This window comes from Triturus cristatus, chromosome 12, assembly GCF_964204655.1.
Source record: "Triturus cristatus chromosome 12, aTriCri1.1, whole genome shotgun sequence".
NCBI lineage: Eukaryota > Metazoa > Chordata > Amphibia > Caudata > Salamandridae > Triturus > Triturus cristatus.
In genome coordinates this window covers 681521025-681542580 of record NC_140595.1, presented here as the reverse complement: position 1 = coordinate 681542580, position 21556 = coordinate 681521025, and the positions used below count along the sequence as shown (strand labels likewise).

At 40.4% G+C, this 21556-nt stretch overlaps 1 protein-coding gene across 3 annotated transcripts in view; it reads left to right on the top strand.

Annotated features, from left to right (window-relative positions):
- Window positions 1-21556, top strand: part of PLCG2 (phospholipase C gamma 2) — a 436087-nt gene that overhangs the window by 366425 nt on the left and 48106 nt on the right. For all 3 annotated transcript variants that reach the window (XM_085638502.1, XM_085638503.1, XM_085638504.1), the window contains exons 21-24: window positions 4471-4539; window positions 10601-10710; window positions 13053-13149; window positions 18843-18909. In XM_085638502.1, the coding sequence (XP_085494628.1) occupies window positions 4471-4539; window positions 10601-10710; window positions 13053-13149; window positions 18843-18909 (343 nt within the window). The remainder of the gene's footprint in view (window positions 1-4470; window positions 4540-10600; window positions 10711-13052; window positions 13150-18842; window positions 18910-21556) is intronic.

The window sequence follows — 21556 nt, the reverse complement described above, 5'->3', positions numbered from 1 at the left end:
GCGTGGAAAATGACAATGTTTTTTACTTTTGCTTTTTTATACCATTGGCAATAGTGCTAAGCAAATATAATAACTCCACTGCAAATAAAAAAACAAAAGTAAACAGCTCTAACTTTAACAAATACAAAACCTATTGCATTGCAAATGCTTGTTCATTTATGTCTCTATTGTAAACATAATGACTAAAAGTGGAGTTTCTGTTTTCCTGAACAATATCAGGCAATGCTATTTACAGGTTGATGTTTGATTATAAACATTTGCTATCATAATACTTCTATGCTTACTGTTCAGGCTCTTTAAGCATATCCGGCAGGTTAGGTTGTCTAATATGTACTTTCACCCAGATTTCAAATTTTGAATTGGAGATAGGTAGAATCAAAGAATGCAGAAATTATGCTTCTGTTGCAGTGACATGGGCAATTTAAAATATTTTTGTGTTAATTTTGGAGCATATGTCACAGACTTCATCCATGCATATTTTGTGTTTTGTTAAATGTCACTAACACATTAAATAACAATCTATATGTTCAACACTGCACATGTTTGCCCAGCTGGAAAGTTTCCTATGAAGGACATTTGTCCATAATTTATTGTATCATAATTTCGTTTGAATAATACCCTGGTCAGATCCCATCAATGGGCCAGAATCTTTTATGCTTAGCCTTCAAAAGGTGGAAATTAGAACTAGAGACTTTGATTGAAAAGCAGCTTATTGCTTTTGATACCACCTCTTTCTTTGTTCAGGCACCACAAATATTTATATGTGGTAACTCATTCATACTTAATGCTATTCAGGTTGCAGGACCCTTTTCTTTATGGTTTTCTGGCCAAACACAACGGCAGTTGTTCTGCCCTTGTTAATGGTGAGCTTCATAGTTCGACAATATTCTTCCAGCTCAGCGAGAGCTCTTTGCAGTCACATCCAAAATGACAGCATATTGTAACATAGTCAAGGAAATGTCACCAAATTTCAGGGGGAGCAGATGCCATTGCAGAGGGCCACACCAAGATCAGCTATGAACAAGCTAAGCAACAAGGGCACAGTACCTACACCTGCTCGAAGCCCTTATTTGTCTAGGCCATATCAGATATGACAGGAATGGCCAAGTTTTATTTTTACCCATGTCTCCATCCAGAGCATTATTATTCCCTTCCATAAACTGGATGGGATGTCTCAGTTTGACAATTTTGCCCATGAGTGACCTTGGTCAGCCCTATCAATGCAGATTGTAGATCGTTAACAGCTGCATATGGGGAGAAACCCTTCATGTGTGTAAACGGTTGAACTTAGAATTAAAGTGCAAGTCATCATCTGTCCCAGAATTCTGCCAAAGGGCTAAGATTGTTTTTATCAGCCCACTCTTTCAATGTTTTTCACAAGATATTTGCATGCATTTGCCCTCAATATCTAATAATGCAAAGGCTGGATCTGAATGTCAACCCTTTTTATATCCTTTATTAACTGAGTCCCTCCACTTTACAGGGATAATGTTAGTCTGAATGCAGTGAGCAAATAAGGGAGTAGCTTACTCACCCAGAAGCGTATTCTTAAAGACTGCAGCTTGCAGGCCATTGGGGCCAAGGAGCCTCTTAGTCCAGGCCGTGTTTGGAGATCTAAATGCAATCTCTGTAAAAACTTGTATTGCAGAGGTACCAAGGTCACAGTTGAGAGTGCTATCATGTAATCAATTAATCCAGATTTGTAGAGTGCGGCTGTTTCACCCGTGAGAGTCTCGAGGTGCTATCGGATAATGCTGCTATGTAAGAATATGTATGCCACACTCAAATTCACTGGTCTTATTGATTTTTTTAAGTCAAAAGGCACTTTCTGGTGTTGAAATGACTGGAGGCAGTTTGTAAAATCTGGGGATTGTATCAAAGTCACAGAACTCTAGTAAATTTGGTCCTCCAAAATCTGTAGTCCGACCTACAGAATATTGCCAAAAGCACATGAAAGCTGGTTTGCACACTCTTCTGGAAGCACTCTGTAATTGAATATTTTGACAAGATGATGGCTATTTCCTTGAGCCCAACATACCTGCTCTACAAAATTTGACCAGCATGGAGAACTGCTTAGATTGGGCAACTCCCTCTAATTTCTTTTCTCTCTGCCAAGTTTAGACTGGGGACCTCCAGTAGGCAGCCAAAATTGCATTTGTTAATATGCAGCCTTAGAATTAGTGGATGTGAGCACTAATCACACATTAACTTCACATGAACTTATTTTTCTAAATTGAGGGTCCAATAATGTAAATCTTTATTTGTAAGATACTTGGCCATTATCTGTGCAAAGATCCCATCTATACTCTTTTGCACAGCAAACAATATATAGAGTTTGGAAACAAAGGAATAAGCTTATAGGTATTTAACCTTTGAGGAAAATATGTCCCATATTTTACAGTACTACTGTCCATAAATATTAGTGGTTGTATTTTAACTTGGTCAGTGCTGAGGCACTATTGTATCATTTGAAATGAGTTATGGGGACTGAGGTTTTGTTCCTTATGCTGCTTTTCATCATCTTTTAACTGGTTATTTGAATGAAATGCTGGTTGTAATTTTAACTGGATTGTTATGTGCTGTGAAATCAAACTAACAGGTTCTAATTTAGTGTAACCTATTTTATGATACTTTTACCATTATTGAAAAGTGAAAAATTAAAGCTAAATGTCCCTAACATAAAGTTCTCACTTGGGAGCTAATTCTTTAAAATGTAGGATACCCCTTACACCTTCAAAATGCCTACCTCCATTGGTGGGGCATCCTCCCTTCAGGTAGGCAAATTTTTGGGATGAGGAAGAAGAGACCCTGGCTGGCTAGCGGCAGAGATTGCAACATCAGGGCAAAATTACCTTCTTTTTTAAATACTTTTCATAGAAAAATTCCACCTAAGCAGAAACTCGGAGATGCTATTGGAGAAGTCTGGGAAATATTTGTGGGCTTGAAAATTGATAATAACGCAACCTCTTATACTCTGATCTCCTAGTTTACATCCACAGGATTTAATACCGTCAGATAAATGATTTTGTATGCTTAATGCACAAGGTTGGATTGCACAATTTGTATAGCCTATCCACATTTTAGATGGTGAAAGAGCTACTTCAGACTTGATTTTCTGTGACTTCTGTAGTGGTCCTAAATCAGACGTACAAAAACGTTGAACTGTTAGAAACCTCTGGACTAAAATAAATATGTAATTGTTGAACCGCTTCCAATACATAGCAGCATCATGCTCACATTTCACTGTAAAAAAGCTTAGTTTGTGAGCATGATTTCCATAATACGAGGGTTTGTGCAGAGGACATTGTCACTAGAGGTGGTTCTTTCAACCCTGTAGCCCGTATGCAGTGGAACTACCTGAACCCACTATGCAGATTAAATGTATTGAGGTATCACCTGCTATCTAAAACCTTTTCTTATGTCTCCAGTATATAAGTGAGGCACTTTGAGGGAGATTATGTAGCACTATAGAAGAAGTACAAATCATACCTGCAATCTCTGTGAGGTACTATAGTCAAAGATGCACCAAGCAGAGGTACAGAAAGGCAGACCTCTCATTCCGAGTGATGAGGTTGTAGTAGGAAGGAGAACTGGATCCCATAGAATCACAGAAAGGTGAGGATATTAGCATCAGAATTCCTGATTCAGTAATTTGACATCCCAAAATATCAATTCCAATTGAATTGATAATTTCAGGATACAGAATTCTTAAATAAGCCCTTATGACATGGAGAAATAAGAGTAAAGTTGGTGTTACTACACTGATTTCCACAGGTAGTTACCCATTCCAGAACCTTTTTCTATGGAGAATTTTGCTAGATTTGACCTGGCGAATATGTCTCCAGGATACTCTGAGGCTATTTTGCAACGAGTTATACAACATGCAAAATTACCACATTAATCACAGTTCCCATTTTGACCATAAACTCCCAAATTGAGTAATCCTAAATGAAAGCCTTAGTTAATGCCCAGGAATTTTTCCAATTGGTGTTTCAGTATGTCACCTAAGAAATACTACCGCACCAGGATGTGTATAGGGCAAGTCGCATGGTAGGATAAAATTAGCATACACCTGTAAATTCACCACAGCAAGTGTTGGGTGGGGGGTTCCACACGCAAGAAGACATGCAGGGATAGAGTTGGAAAGTAAGGAAAGGGCAGGACAAGTGCAGGGACAGAAGTCACACTCAGGTCTGTAAAGCTTGGCCTGGACCAATTGTGAAGCAAGAAGGAAAATCGAAGCTTGAACAGGGACTGTAAAAAGTTGGAAGCAGTCCAGTACTGTTTAGCAGGTCTTCTTAAACTCCTTCAGCCTTATAGGCAGCCATTCCTCTGTGATATTGCTATGATGTGGCTACCAGGGAAGTTAGCAATGATAGAAAGACTGGCATAGAACAGCATGGTCTGTAAAAGGACGAACCAATGATGTGCATATGTGGTGCTATAAAAATCCTTTTCTTTACATTTCAGAAGAAAGATATCAGTGCGCTGTATGATGTTAAAATGTACGTTGATCCCACGGAAATAACCCCATCAATGGTAAGAACTGTTACTTCAGAACATGCCATACACATGTCTCATGGAATCAGACTGCCCTGTTGCAATGAGAGTTAGAGACTGAGTGAAAATATATGCTAGAATTCATTCACAGGTGGCTGTACATTTAGCAGACATGATTTATCAGACTGACAATACCTGATCTTCGACACATATCAACACCTGTAACCTGTGTGAATGTCTATTGAAGTAAATTTTACTCTGTCTATATGATACATGAGTTGATTGTATATATTTTGTAGTATATTATCATGTACCGAACACTTGTTCTATATTATGACATCTTTCCTAATGTTTGGGACTCAATCAATTATGAAAATACATTACTGTCGCATAGTTTTCTAGTAGCCACCCCCCTCTCCATCATGGCTGCCACAAATGTATGAGTTTATAATCGATTGTACTAGTCATTGCCCGTCATTTATGTTTGTACAAGCAGCTATGTATCCACACTCATTCCTGTTTTTTTCTCATGTGATCAAGACTGATTGACAGTCGAAACGTGTTATGGGAACTAAAGATTAAAACTTATACTGCATCTGTGACCGGGTCCTGAGAGTGTGTTTTTCACTTCTGTGACCTCTTGCTGTATTGACTTGTACTGGCACACTCCCCCTACTCACGCACCCCCTCCCACAGGGTCCTGGGTTTCGGAAGGAGCATTTCTTGTGTGTGTGTTTAGGGTGTGTGTGTGTGTGTGTGTGTGTGTGTGTGTGTGTGTGTGTGTGTGTGTAGGTGTGTGTGTGTGTGTGTATATAGATATATATATTTATATATATATAAGCCCTTTTTTGCACTTTAGTCACATGAGAATCGACGTGATGAATTGCTGTGCTTGAGTGGGATTTCTATGTTAAATTGGGAATGGAGGAGGAAAACATGAACACACTATATGAACTAAACATAGGCTCATTCAGGGCGTAATAAACTAGAAGTGGAGTTATCAAACGTGGCATAACCAGAATATGCATATATTTAAAATTAATGTAACAGGCAATTATGATCTTGGTGAAATGAAGTACTATTACGTTATGATAACGTATGAATTTGCACAAATGAGTACTAAAACCAAGGCAAGATCAAGAAGAGAAATGTCAAACATTTATCACCTTAAAATGCCCGCCACGTTTACCCAGTATTGTGAAGGCATAATGAAATGTGTCCTTCTTTTATGTCAAGCCTCGAAACACATCATGCATCATGGGATATTTAATTTGTTTAATCAAAAAGAAATGCTGACATAGATAAAGGCCAGAGGGCCAAAATGTGTTTGTTGGCCAAGGCGAGACGCTGTATTTACAATAATATACTTTAGGACAAAGCTATACCTCTCTGAAGAGCTCTAATTAGAGTGAAACACTGTGTCACGGGTTGTTTTTACTCATTTCATGTTAGCTTGGTTGGTATTTTACCAATTCAAAGCTGTAATGTTGTGCCTGGAGTGGTAAATGGCTTTTGTCATTTTACAGCTCAGCAAGGACAGCACTGTGCTAGTCCTCTGCTTAAAGACTTTGCTGTAGAAATGGCAAAAGACTTTGTCCTTTTCTATCTCGGCGTGGATGCACTGTGCTAATCCTATGCTTAAAAACGTTGATAGAAAAACAGACATTTGAGGTAAGCAGATCTAGAGTGTCGCTGGTGTTGAGAGTGCTCTATACAGGAGCTGCTTTCCACCTAAACTTGAGAACTACCCAGAGTTCTCTGCTTCTTTTTTGCATAATTTATTCGTCACTCTATGCCTGAAAGGGTATTTTTATATATATGATCATGATTATATATGTGATCAAGGCCACCCTTTGAGGAGAGGTCAGATCTTTTTGTGCACTTTGGACCACCAAAAATCTAAATTCTCTTTGCAGTATTTTGCAGTAACTGAGCAGGGACACAGCAAAGAGTTCTTTCATGGTACGGGGGAAGGTGAGGGTGTTTGATGTATATTCACAGTTGCAATTATGCTTTGCCTTTGGCTGGATATGTGTGCTCCTCATTGATGGAACATCTATCCATGTTATGCTTTTTTTGTTTAGTGATATTTCTCCCGTTTAAAGTAGCAGAGAAGGTTTTGAGATAATAGGCTTGTTTGAGATAGGTTTGTGTTTGTCTCATGAAATGGTGATTTGCGTCATTTTATTTCAGCATTGCTTAATTGTTTTAAATCATACCATCCAAAGGAGATGATATTTCATTGTTGCAGATTTGGATGTTCATACCACATAACTTTCCTAATTTCCTTGAGTAAGGGCGGTGAACAAAGAAATTCTCTAATTTTATATTTACCTAGCTGATTCAATTTTGTTAGACTTGACATCCTTTGCGTGGTATTCCTCCAAACCTTTTGCCTTCACCCATCCTGTTTACTTAATTTGTTTTTGTTGGCTGTAGGACTGCTGCTAAATAGTGCTAAAGTGACTGTGCTCTCTCCTTCAAACATAGTAAATAATGGACTATACCTAATTGTCCCATTTAGTTTACTTGTAATCCCTAGTAAATGGCACTAACTGTACCTGGGGCCTGTACATTAAATGCTACTAGTGGGAGGCAGAACTGATTTTGCCACCTATTAAAGTAGACTTTCAGAACATTTCTCAGGCTTGCCACAACAGTATGTAGTGCAGTTTTAAACTTTCATTGTGACATGGCAAAATAAAACTTTTTGCCTGTCTTAAACCTTCGTTATTTTTAATACTTATAAGTCAACCCGTCGGTAGGCCCTAAAGACCCATACGGCAGGGTGCATTGTTTTTAAAAAGCAAGGCATGTGTACTTAGATTTTACATATACTGGCAGTGAAAAACTCCTAAAGTAATTTTTCTATGTAAGACCTATTTCTCCCATTGACGAACACTAGGTTACCTTATGATATTTAATAAGTGCTCACTTCAGATAGGGAGCAGATAGAGATATTGTCCTTACTCTCAAATTAATTGTAATTTTAACTCCTCTTCAATGCTAACGTTAGATTTTAAATCAATCATTCTGAAAATACCACTTTTAGAGAGTTGGCATTTTCCTATTCCAACCAACTGTTCCTTTCTGACAATGTCCTGGCTCACATGACCGTGAATGGCTCTGGTGCTGGGGTTTGTGTATTACTTCCAGACAGTGACACAAAGGAGGCTTAGGTGTGGATAGGATGGACCATCCTATCAAGGTAACTTGGGAGGAGCTATACCCTGCATCACTTGTGCTTCAGAGGCCTTTGCCAACAGCACACATAAAGGAACTTGACACCAGGCCTCCCCTGCCTTTTGTCAGCCCAGACAGTTTAGAGATTTGACAAGGGAAAGAGGAAGAACTTTCCAGTACCAGTGTTGGAGTACTCAGGGAATCTTCCACACAAAGATTGGCCCGGGTATAAATACTGGACCTACAGAACACTCCTGAACCTGTGGAAGCTTCAGATGGACTGCCTTGCTGCTTGAAGGACAGCCTTGCTGTCTGAATAATGAAGACTGGATCTGCTTGCCTTGCTCCCAGGCTATCCAGAGTGACACCAAGGGTCAGTTGGCTAACCTCCTGTGTGAGCAACAGTGACACCACAAGTTTCAGAGGCCTTCCTGCAACTGCCAGGAAGACCAGCTGCAACTTCATCTGCATGGCCCTGCTATTGGCCTCCCCTGGAGTGAGTCCCAAACACCAGAAGGTGTCCCCCATGTCCTTGACCCTTTGCTGGAGTCTGAGTGTACTTCTACTGGTGCAACCAAAGGTTTCATTGGGAACCAATGCAGTGCAACGTAGCCCGGTGCAGGTCTTCACATCACAACATCTCACAGCTCCTGATCAGCAGTTACATCAAGACAGACACAGTACCATGTAGCCCAAAGCAGGACCGCGTATCGCAGCACCTCACAGCTCATGATCGTCTACTTCATCGGAACCGATGCAGGATGATGCAACCCGACACAGAACCTCATATCGCAGCACCTTGCAGCTCCTGATGTGTGGCTTCATCAGAACAGACGCAACACGATGCAACCCGATGTAGGACCTTGCATCTCAACACCAAGGCAGAAATGTATAACTCCCATCAGGCCAAAGTCGGTGCTGTACCTGGCCTGCGCTCCATCGCAGTCAGCCTGAACTTGTGACTTTGTCTTGGTCCAGCGAGACCAGGTAATTGCAACCGGTGCTTTCTGCTTCTTGGTGCTATTTTCATTACTCAATAGCTCTGGTTCTACTGATTGGGTTTTGTTGTTCTGGTATCATTTTATTTGATAGAGATTATTCTACTTTTATAAAAAAATATATATTTTGTGCTGTGTTTTAACTTTATGACTGTTTAAGTGCTTCATAAATACTTTACACATTGCTTCTAAGTTAAGTCTGGCTGCTTTGTGCCAAGCTACCAAGGGTTTAATCACTGGTTAATTTGGTGACTTTCTGTGGATCATCCTGACAAGGATTATGCTTGTTGCCTCAGTGGAGCTTCCACCCTCTCAAACAACAACCAAATTGTGTACAGATCTTAGCTGGTGAGATATGTATTATATGCCTAGTGTACGATTCAGCTCCCAGAAGCATATCTACAGCAAGGGTGCCCAACATAGGTTCAGGAGAGCAGGATCCTTTCGAGAATTTCAGGATATCCACATATTATGCATCCATATACAATGAGTCCAAATTGCTATTATTTTCATAGGCAGTGGTTACCCTTTAAATCTGCAGTGGACCTTTTCTCAGTGGATCTTTATGGGACACCTCTATTTTGCAGTAATGCAGGAGAGCAACCACTCAACCCTTTGGAGGTTTTATGTCTTCCCTACTCGGCCACTCGGATTTGGAAACATCTTCCAAGAGGCGACATTTGATGGTACCACGCCCATTATCCTCACCTAATATTATCCCTGTCTTCGACTATTAATAATTTCACACTAAAGTGCAGTGGTGTAACACTGAGTTCTCCACTGCTTCACATCCTTGCAATGAGGCCGCACAAAGCAATATGAAGTAATTCTCTAATGTGGTAAGCATTCTCAGTTTAGTATCCATTTAAAGCCCTTCAGAGAAGTAGCAGCAAATAAGCTAGAACTTCATATCTGTAAGAGAAATATTTTGAATACAACAAAAGGAAGTTGATGGGTTAAGGAACAACGGTAGTGCTGGAGGAAATAATCACGAGCGAGAATGATACCGCCACAGCGATAGCACGGATTGAATATGTGCTCAATCAACTAAGGGGCGAGCGCTGATGCTTCGTTTTTCGTCAGTGTCACCACTAAAAGAAGAAGATCAGTTCTTCTCCCCCGAAATTATAATCAAGATTAGTTTGGAAATAGGAGCCAACAATATCCTAAGAAGTCGAATTATCCTACAACTCTCCCAATACATTGATTGTATGGCTTGATTTCCATTCTTGGACACAAAAAAACCCCCAAGTTTGGATGTAAATTCTTCATCCGCGACATCTTTTCGCATACTGGATCCTATATGGACGAATGTATGTTCCATACTGTCCCCAGAAATACAGTCCTGATGAGACCCGGTATTTAAAAGTGGGTCGAAACGCCGTCGACAACAAAAATAAGAGACAGCCTTGACTGAATCACTGTATATTGTATATAAACTGTCCTTATATATTTTTTCCAATAACCTTGTATATTTTTGCTTTCTTCTGTTTGGTCACAATACAAAAGGTTATGGTGTTTTCACTGGGGATCACTTTGCACTGCGAATGTAAGAAAGAAAAGGTAGCTTGTATATATGAAATGTTTTATATGTGATTTAAAAAGTGTTTATTAAATAAAGTCCTCTGTTGAGGCTTGAAAAAAAAATTTTGAAAGAAAATTGGTCTTATGAGGGCCTATCGTTATTATTATTGATTTAGTCTTACTTTATTCCTTTTTGTTCTTGGCTTACATATGTGAGATTGACTCATAAGCAACCATTGTTGTTGTATGAAATAGATGAACAATTTCAAATGAGTTCCTTGTGAATGTTGTTTGTAGTACTTTGGAGGAAATAATCAGACAGCATGAATTGATCAGAAGGCATGTTCTCTCTAATGTTATCCCACTAAGTTGTTATGATTTGTTTTTCTTAAAAGCCCCAGGGAACTGTGAGAGCTTTGTACGGCTACATTGCGGAGAGAAGTGACGAGTTGAGCTTCTGTGAAGGTGCTTTGATTCATAATGTTACAAAGGTCCAAGGCGGATGGTAAGAAAGCATGATTATGTGATATATTCTCAACTTCCTGAATGGAAACTAATGCCTATAAAAATCTACAATGTCGCTGGGCTTCGTACTCTATGGTAGTGATTTGAAATGCAACAAGTGAGAAAGGTTGGTTACGTGTACTGTTTGATGTAGGGGAAATTGACTTAATTCCAAAATGAATGGCTGAGGTAAGCATTATCCAGGAAAGAACACTGACTAATTTCTTCATGGATATAGTCCGTATGAGCATCCCTGATAGATGGACTAAACACCATCCAATTATTCTTTTTGGTAAATGTAAGAATGCCTAAGTCCCTTGCACGGGTCTGTGAGCCTTTTTCTTCTCCCATGGATAAGGCCTGACTTAAAGTTGGAGGGTAATGGAAAACCCTTCTTTTTCTAGACTCAGTACTAAACCTGGAGAAAATGCAGTGGCAGAATTTCCTCTCTACTAGGGTTATTTGGTGGGAGGATTTCCATTGCTGGGTTCTCCTCCAAAACTAGACCTTTCTCCAAAAATTAGAGGGTTATCCATTACCACCAAACTTGATATCACACCCAAAATCAAATGTATTTGCTATTAATTAATAACAGGTACATTTGTGTAGTTGGGGCATTGTATTTAAAAATTTGGAATGATAAAGAAATACTCCAGGATCTAAATACTAATGTGTTTCCTTCTGTTTGGAGTATGTAACGCTCAATGAAATAACTTTCCCATCTCCGCTTACTTTTACGCCACCACAGCTCGTACACAGCAACCTTAAGCAGCTGAATTGTTTTGATATGTGCTTCCCTGAAAACTATGAAGTTTCTGAAGTCTTCACAGATCTTTGTCTCTCTAATTCATGGCAAATTTTGGAACACATACACCTGTTTAAAGGCTCAACGTATTATATTAACAGTGCTGATTGATTTGTTAATCACACCCATACATCAGAATTACTGTGCCACTTAATATATTTTTGAGAATGATCCAGACAATATATGCATTGGTTATTGTGTCAACGATCATCATATTATCTCAACCAATTTATTTATCCCAGAAATCTTGTCCTCATCAGTAAATGTCCCATTAGAAATGAATCTATTAATACTGTGACATTAACTGTGAATGAAAGCAGTACATTTGGCAAGCAATTTTTTTAAATTTATGTTATGCTCTTGATATACAGCCTATCACCAGGTGGAGCATTTTGAAAATAATATTTCTAGTGCAACAGGAGCACCACCAACTCAAGGTGCTCCTTCTCTTCTTGTGTCACTCTCAAAATAGTTGTACTATTATTCAAGCCCCTAGACGCTAGTATGCCATTAAGCAGGACACCTTCAGTTAGTGTGCTGTTGACCATACAAAATTATAAGGCAAGTAATCCGGCTCCAAGCAACGTTGTTCTGCTAGCAATCATGACCTATGAAGGTTATGTAGTGATCAATGTCCAGTTAATGTGCATGCAGATGTAATACTTTAGAGTTGATGTCAATCAATATTAAAGATTCCAGCAATTAAGACATGTGCCACAGATTAGCACTGGACAGAGCTGTGACTAAAGACTTAGAAAAGATTTTCGAATATACCAATGTAGCTAGAAAGAACTGAGGTCAGATATTTACAAACTATGGTATTCACTATGACACTGGGGGAATGCAAATATAGGTGAGTGAAGAAACAGGAGAGAAAGCACATAGACACCTTTGAACTGTGGGGTCAAGGTGAGGAAGCACATAGTTGACTTTGAACTATGTTCTTGAAGGAGACTTCTAAGAATACGATTGACAGTCAGGAACATAAACAGATGTTTTTTTGATCAAATGAAGCCAGAACTTTTAATCTAACCACAGATGACCAGTGTGAAGCTGTATGGAGTGATCCCCTCACCTTCCAAAAGTATTTCTGTTGGTTTTCTGTCAGTTGCAACTCATGGTCCTGTGCAGTTGTCTGAATGCATGGGCGAGTGTTGTTGTTTTTGCATCGCTTTACTATGGCCAAACAGTCTTTGTCTTTGCTTCTGTCCTGCTTTTCCCTTGCACCACACCACTGCTACCTCTTATACTTTTTCACTTTGTAAGGAACACCACAGAATGTCTTCTCTACATGTTACCTATATAGCTCCCCTATCGTTAAGAGCTGGGAGCTTTCGCTGTATCTTTGTAAACCTTATCCCTTTTCAAGAAAGTTTGGAGAAGTACATATATTCTTTGGAACTGCCAAGCATGTGCTGTGCACATTCACAGATAGAAATGTGTTTCGGTAGAGTAATATTACACTTGAAAGAGATCTAACAAATTACACGCATTTGGCATATTTTGCATCTCCTTTCTTACTATGTTTTTTTGTTCAGGTGGAAAGGGGACTATAGAGACAAAGTGCAGCACTACTTCCCATCCAACTATGTTGAGGACATATCAGAAAATGGCCCTGAGATAACTGGATGCCAGGTAAGCATTTTAAATAGAAATAACTTCTCTCCATGGCTGATCTAAGCTTCTCATACATTCCGAACCATGTGGTTAATCAGGCCTCATTTATTGTTCCCATAGGCAGGGTAGGAAAATTAGTATAGGTGTGTTTCTTTTTTTAAAGTGGCTCCAAATTAACACACTGTAGAAAGGTTTTGTTAATTTCCTACCTTTCTGTCTGTGCTACAAGTTTCTCACTTGAAGTCATAAATTTGACTTTATATGCTTAGCGTGTAGGGTGGATAATGAAATTCAATTTAACTGTAATGTTAAATGTAATGCTGCATTAAATATTAACTGTAATGTTATCTGCACCATTACCTAAAATATTATTTGTAATTGTTTATATAGTTTACACTGGACTGGTACCTAAAACGTTCATGCATTTTATCTGCATTGTTACCTATATTATTATCTGTAGTGTCACCTGCAATCTTACTGTTACGTTTAATGATGCCTGAATTTTGCCAGTACCTATATTTATTTATTTATCTATAATATTACATGTAATATTAACTACAATATGACATATTGTTGCTACCTGTATTGCAGTCATTAACCTTACCTCTGATAATATTCAGTCGTTTTATTTCAGATGGTATTTGTAAAGTTATGTTTCCTGTGCTAGACACAGGTATGGTAAATCTAATCCCCAGTGAAACCTGGTTCCAAAACTACATGCAGGATCACTGCACCATATCCCAACCCATCACTGATGGAATTCCTGCCTGCTTTGTTCCATAATACCCATTAGCCAGTTGGCCACTGGCAGTGAGAAGAGAGGTGTCACATATGCCTAACAGGAACTAGCACACACATCAGAATTTGTGATTAGAACATTTTAGATAAGTAGCGTTTATTTAGACTATTTTTTCCTTCAAGCATACAAATATTGGCACATTATTAGTTAGCTCTCTATATGCATCTTTTTTAAAAATCCTAAACGTTCACAATTTCTGCAATTATATACTTTACTAATAAAACTTGATATATAACCAGTCATTTATTTGGTAATCAAACAGTATTTTAGGAGAATATGGGTGCCTAATCAAGTCAAAACAATAAAAACAATCTTTCTAACTTGAGGTTCATTGAGAAAAAGCAGTATCTTAGCAAACTACATTCAGAAATTAGGGATAAATACATATACCCATATGTGTAGAACAATTTATTGACATATTTAACACACATTATTGCCATTGTATGTATATTCAAACATGATGACATGTATTTAATGAGGTTGGCTATATACTTCTCTCTATGGACATGAGATGGTGCTTCCTTTTATAAGAAGTTACATAAAAATAGATGAAAAATAAAAGAAATAATCAACAAAAAAATTACAGTCTATGCATTTGTGCACAACACGTGAATGTCTGATCATTTAAATATTAAATATTCCTACATGTATGTATATATGGGTGTACATATAGACAGGTTTATTCCTTGTACATACAATCTAATAACTAAAATGTGTTTATGTGTGAAATGTGTGTCACAACATACTTATAGGTGTGGGTACATATCTATTCATGTAGCCAGGAACCCTGGTCCTCCAAAATACCAATGCTACAACTCAGCGGCTCTCCATGCACTCAACGGCGGCAAGAATAACAACTGCAAGTTCTCCTCACCTCTCGACACCCACGGTCCTTTCACCTGTCGAAATTGCCACCACTCATTCCACATCGCCAAAACTCAGGACCCACCTCCGCCGACCAGCAACATCTTCACGCAGCACAAACCCTTCAAAGCATCCTCCTCAACGTCCGCTCCCCCCACAGACACGCCATGGAAATCTGGGATCTCCTCGACAGCACATCTCCCGATGTCCCCTTTCTCTCTGAAACCTGGACAGGCGCCACCTCGGGACCTGACATTGCTATCTCCATCCCCGAAGGATACAACATCACCCGGCAGGACCGCACAAACTGCCTGGGAGGTGGCATCGCCATTACCCACAAGGCCACCCTCTGCCTGAGCACCTACACCGACGGGCCTATGGACCTCATGGAACATCTCCACTTCAAGATGCAGTTCAACCCGACCACCACCCTAAGTAGCACCCTAATCTACTGACCTCCCAGACCCCACGCACCCTTCTCTGATTCCATCACCAACATAGTCACCCCGCGTTCCATCACCTCTACAGACTACATTTTGCTGGGAGACCTAAACTTCCACCTCGACATCCGCCAAGACCCCAACACCATCTCCCTCCTGGAAAACCTCCATGTCATCCGCCTCAATCAGATCGTACCATCACCAACGCATACAGAAGGACACACCCTCGACCCTATCTTCACAGCAGGAACCTCCAAACTCCCATGGACAGACCACCACTGCGTCCACTTCACCTACAGAGCGAACATCCCTGCAGATGGCCACTCCAGCTCCAATGCCGGAACTGGAACAAGATCTCCGACGAGCAGCTCACTACCACCCTCAGCGGCTCTGCCCCGACTGCCTCAGACAACAACCCCACCACCGCCGCCCGTACCCTACACAAGTGGATCACCAACTGCGCCAGCACCATTGCCACCCTCAAGAAATCCTCCAACACTCACACCAAGAAGGCCGGCTTTTTCTCCACTGAACTCCGAGAATCAAGACGAACCTGCAGACATCTCGAAAAACTATGGAGCGAACCTCGACAACTACAAAACAGCCACCACTGCCCACCACAAACTCATCAGACACTCAAGGAAGAAAGCACTGAAGGACAGAATCTCCACCCACGCACACAACAGTAAGGAACTCTTCGGGATCATCAAAGAAGTCACCCAACCCAACAGCGAGTTCACCAACATCCCACCCTTCCAGGACCTCTGCTACAAACGCCTTCTTCCATCACAAAATCAAGACCATCTACGACAAATTCGACAACAACATCCTCCATAAGGAACCCACACCCCCCGCTTCCTGCACCACACAGCTGACACTGGACAGCTGGACCGCCCCCAGCATCGACACACTAAAGACCATGAGGATCCCACGGACCCCTGCCCCCACCACATCTACCACAGAGACACCATCACCCCCGAGCTACAAAGGATCATCAACTGATCCTTCAAGACCGCCTCCTTCCACGATGGCTGGAAACATGCCACGATCAACCTTCTCCTAAAGAAACCCTCGGCAGACCCCACCGACCTTAAGAACTTCAGACCGATCTCCCTACTTCTGGCGAAAGTCATTGAAAAAGCTGTCAGCAGCCAACTCACCTCCTTCATTAACGAGAACAACATCCTCAACTCCTCTCAATCAGGCTTCAGGAAGAACCACAGCACAGAGACTGCCCTCATCGCCGCAACAGACAACATCCGCTCGCTCCTGGACAGAGGAGAGACTGTGACCCTCATCCTCCTGGACGTCTCCGCGGCCTTCGATACAGTCTCACACCACACCCTAGCCCGCAGACTCCACAATGCAGGAATCCGGAACAGTGCCCTCGACTGGATCCCCCCATTCCTCTCCGGCAGAACGCAGCGGGTCAGACTCCCTCCCTTAATCTCGGAGCCCACACCAACCACCTGCAGAGTCTCCCAAGGATCCTCCATCAGCCCTACACTGGCTCCTTGCTGAGAAGAGAATCACCTTCAAGCTTCTCAACCACGCCCACAAAGTCCTCCACAACACCGGCCCCAGCTACATGAACCACCGCCTCTCATTCCATGCCCCCCAAGTATCCCTCCACTCACTCCTGCTTTCCCTCACCGCGGTACCGCGCATCAAGAAGACCAAAACGGGAGGTCGTTCCTTCTCCTTCCTTGCAGCCAAGGAATGGAACACCCTACCTCTCCACCTCCGCCAGACACTAACTCTCTCCAAGTTCCTGAATGACCTCAAGACCTGGCTCTTCAATGAATCACCATAAGCGTCCGGCACCGCACGTAACCTGATGGGTCATGGAAGACCACTAAACCCACTTGGCCTTCGACGATACTCCGCGAGTGCTTAGGAGCCTCGTGCCCCCCTTGCGCCTTGAGACCCATCTGTGTGAGTAGCTGCTCTTATAAAAAAAAAAACTGATTGATATACATGTGCATATTTATTTATACTTATTGGGAGGAGGAAAAAATATAAAAAATAACGAATTCTTCCTTTCACCCTCACCTTGTACCTCAACTCTCTAACTCATTCTCAACATTCTTGTCACCTGTGGACTCCCAAACATCCTCTCCAAACTCCTCCGTCCTTGATCCAGTTCATCCAACTAACAGATGCACATGACCACAACGCCTAACAGCACCTCACATCTTCCCTTTACTAATTCACTTCAGTCATTCTATCGCTTTGAAAATAATGTAGTAAATGCTTGTGCTCTAGATAGCACAAATTTAACACCCTTATCATAGCTAATCCACAAGAAAACCAAAACAACACTTTTACTAATCTACCACCTTTTGACCTCTAACCTTGAGTTCTGGAGTATCATGCTTCTCACCACAAAGTTGTCCAACAACTTGTCTGGGGTAGTGAGCATTATATTTAGGCAACCAAGATCTTTAGATCCACATTATTGAAGGACTGATTTCTTGATCACTCTTTAAAAAAAATTCTGGTATTGTGTGATCATTAACCCAATCACAATTGCCGACCCTTTTAAGCACAGCCATTAAAGTGTTGTAGAGAGTTTTTACTCTCTGCACTTCTTATTTGGGCCAAGAGTCTCCAGTGTATCTAGCCAAAGATATAGAGATTGCATTCAGATTTAGGAGTCACATGATAGATAAGGGATTATCTTGACACTATATTCTATTAATAAAGATAAGGGATTATCTTGACATTATATTTTATTAACATATTTTCTGGTGATTTCTTGCATAGCTTGCAGTTATATTTCAACAATCCACTCATCATGTTATAGCTATCCTTCCCTAGCCTGTATTATTGATCTACAATTCAGCTCATTATCAATTGAGTCACAATTAGTTATATTCAATCACAGACTGTAACACAGTCTTCTATTTTCTATTGTAGTTTCTTACTATTAGCACTAAAACACATACAATTTGAGTTACTTTTATTAGAACATACTTGGTAGGTGCTGAGAAAAGTCTCTATGGGACTGTCTGTCAGAACCTAGTATCAAAATCCAGACAGAAATGTTTAGAAAAGTATGTTCTGAAGCTCAACTAATGGCTTTGCAGATATGTAGAAGTAGGTAGCTCATGCATAACAAAGGCGGTGGGAGCTGCTTAAGACCACTTGCACAAAGCAGTTGAAAACATACAAAATGAAGTTGTATCAAAATGAAGTTGGGCTAATTCATGGGACCACTGTATTGCATCTCACAACCCCATGGGTATTTCAAAACTCCAATTCGTTTGACTGTAAAGATAGCTGAAATTCTGTCCGCGTCACCCTGAGCCTAATAGGATCCAAAGTCTTCATTGTGCAAGTTGCTTGCAAGCATTGTATGAACGTCACTGTTTCTATTATTACAGAAATTGTAAAAGATGTGTATGTATTTCTTTTGGATGCTCTACAGTATTTACAGTGTCCTCAATATTTAATATACTTAGACACTGTCCCAGTTTATACATTGTGTCAAATAATGCAAGTGTGCCAGTTAAGCAGTATGAATGCATTGTTTATTCAATATATTCACATAATGTTGTTCTGTTGTATTCTATAAACTCAGAGTATTTCTGCTTCTTCTTCTGTAGATCATTGAAGACAATCCTTTGGGATCTATGTGCAGAGGCATACTGGAACTCATCAACTACAATGTCTGTAAGTATTATGCAGGAAGGTGACCTGTAGCTCTTTTTATGATGATATGGAGGCATTTGCAGCAAATCAGGGCAAGAGGATTAACTATTGCATATGGGTGGTGTAAATTAGGCCTGACTGGACTGAGGCACTGCAAAATGGCAAATACGGATAGACCCTTGGCTAATCATCATAACTCAGTTAAATATGTTTTGCATCTATATTTTCCATTGTGTGATAGGGAAAAATGTCTCTTAGACACTCCTCCATTGGGTAAGCATGAAACTGTGTGCTATGCAGGACCAGCTATATGCACTTAAGGGAGCAACACAATAGCCATGATAAAATTCTTAGTTTTAACATTGAAAATAAAGATTCTATTTAGTGTTGAACATCCACCGATATAGCTAAATGTATATTATCCACCCACACACTTTGTGCAAAACATCAGTAAAACAAGGGGATATCCTGATTGTTGATATAGGTGATGCTTAAATAAAACCCTATATGAAAATAATTGTAATATAACCTTCCTCAAATTTCACTGAAAAGATTATAAATATTGGGAATAAGAGAAGTGCATTTTCTGTGTGGACTATATAGTATGCTTTCTGCAAGCCATTCTGTTTAGGTTTTGTCCATTCTCCACCCTGATACCTCTGGAATCCACCATGTCCATCTATGCAGTTCATTAAAAACTGGATGAGACTTTCATGGTGTCTCATCCACCATGTCCCGCCATGCTCATTTTCCTGGGAGAACTGAACTCCACTCTCATAAGGATCAATAGATACTGATAATCTATTTTCATTATCACATCTCATATCACCCCAACTTCATAGCCTAAAATAAAATGCTTTTAGGATCCTGTCTTTCCATCTTTTCGACATGCACTAGATAAAGGTTCACCTGGCAGAGTGTTACCAAACCTGCTGCAGCTGTTTTGACTAAAACACCTTTCTCCTTTCCCTTGGCTGCTTGCATGCAGTGCACATTAGGCTCTGATGTGTACATGCTCTAACAACTCTTCTTTTGAGTATCTGACTCCATATCTCTTGACTTCACCCACAATCAAACCTGGCACCCCTGTTTCTCATGAAACTACTCAACAAAGCAGCAGATGATGTAGTTTTGTTGAAATCCTGTCTCCAGCCCTAATGGAAACCACTCTAGAGACACTGTTCTAAACCAACACGAGCCCACATTTTGCAAGTCCAAAACAGTTTGGACCTCACTGCTACTTTCAAAGACAACATTTGCAACAAATATGTCTCTTCATTTTCCATTTGCTGATACCAGTGTATTTTAAACGTTCTTACATCAGTGAACTTAGTAGACGTATGCATGGAAAACAGCACAGCATTTTGCAAAATATTTATTTGGAAGACGTGTGTCCCACTTTGGCTATTTCAGAACTCTGAAAGTATTGTTGAAAAGTGCACTTTTGCCAAGAGTGTGGAATGCTAAATCCGAGCTTGGAACTCTTGTCAAATGTCCTCCAGTTGTGACCCTTTTTTGGTGTGGAAGTTGAATTACACGCCTGATTGAAAAGTTTGGTTTAGAGATATATAAAAATAGAGGAACAGTTTCCTATAGGCCGGTGTCCTCAAAGCTTGAAATGTGGTTGCTGATTGTTCACTGAATATTCTTACTGGAAGCAAATGTTCAATGTTCTCCAAAAATGGTCTCTACAATGAAGCTGGGATTTCGCCCATCGCTGTTTCCTGTTAGATACATATTGTCCCTATATAAAAAGATGACTGAGCATGACTAAATTAAATGGGAATGTAGCATGGACATAGGATCGAGTGTGAGTTTACAAGGAAAGTCTACAGCACAAGCACAGTATTGAAAGAGAGCGTGTTGTATGTGTGTGTATCAGAGAGAGTGTGAGAGGGAAAGAAAGAAAGAATGGAAAAGAAAGAAAAAAAGAAAGTAAGTAAGACAGAAAGTAAGACAGAAAGACAGAAAGAGGAGCAAAAGATTGGCAGCCTGATTGTAGAGTAGGAGCATGTAGGACGATGAGGTTGGGTAACCCAAATGTATTCCTGAGTGAGGTAGAGGGTGCACATCATGAGGGAAGGCCTCAGTGTTACAGTACAAACATATGATGTGCATCATAAATGGTAGAATGAGTGCACAAAGAAAACATCTACCATCATGAGTGTAGATACACAGTCATTGGACAAATGAAAGTGTGTGCAGCATAAGTGAAACCTATTTGTGCCTGAAACTGGCCAGGAGCAGTAAAAACACAGTACTGAGTGTGAGCGCATGAAATGAAGGATGCACCATATGAACGTCAGACTGAGTGTGAGTGCATAGCAGAAAGGGTCGGGATCCATGGGGCACAAACTCAAGTTGAGGAGTGGAGAGGCAGAGTGAGCTTGTATGATACAAAATGTAGTCAATGTGAATTTAACCCATTCGTTTATGAAGCAGAGAGCATGTGGCCCGACAGTACGGCTGAGCATAGGTGAACGAAGTGGTGGACATGCATCAATAACATAATACTGACTGAGTTTACGAAGTGGAGGGTGAGAGTTACTCTGCAAAGCACAAGTCTAACAGCATGATCCCAGTGCTGAGTACGAATTTACTGAACAGTGTTTACAGCCTGAGTATTGGACATTGGTCTTGGTGTATGATGTAGAGTTTGAGGGGCATG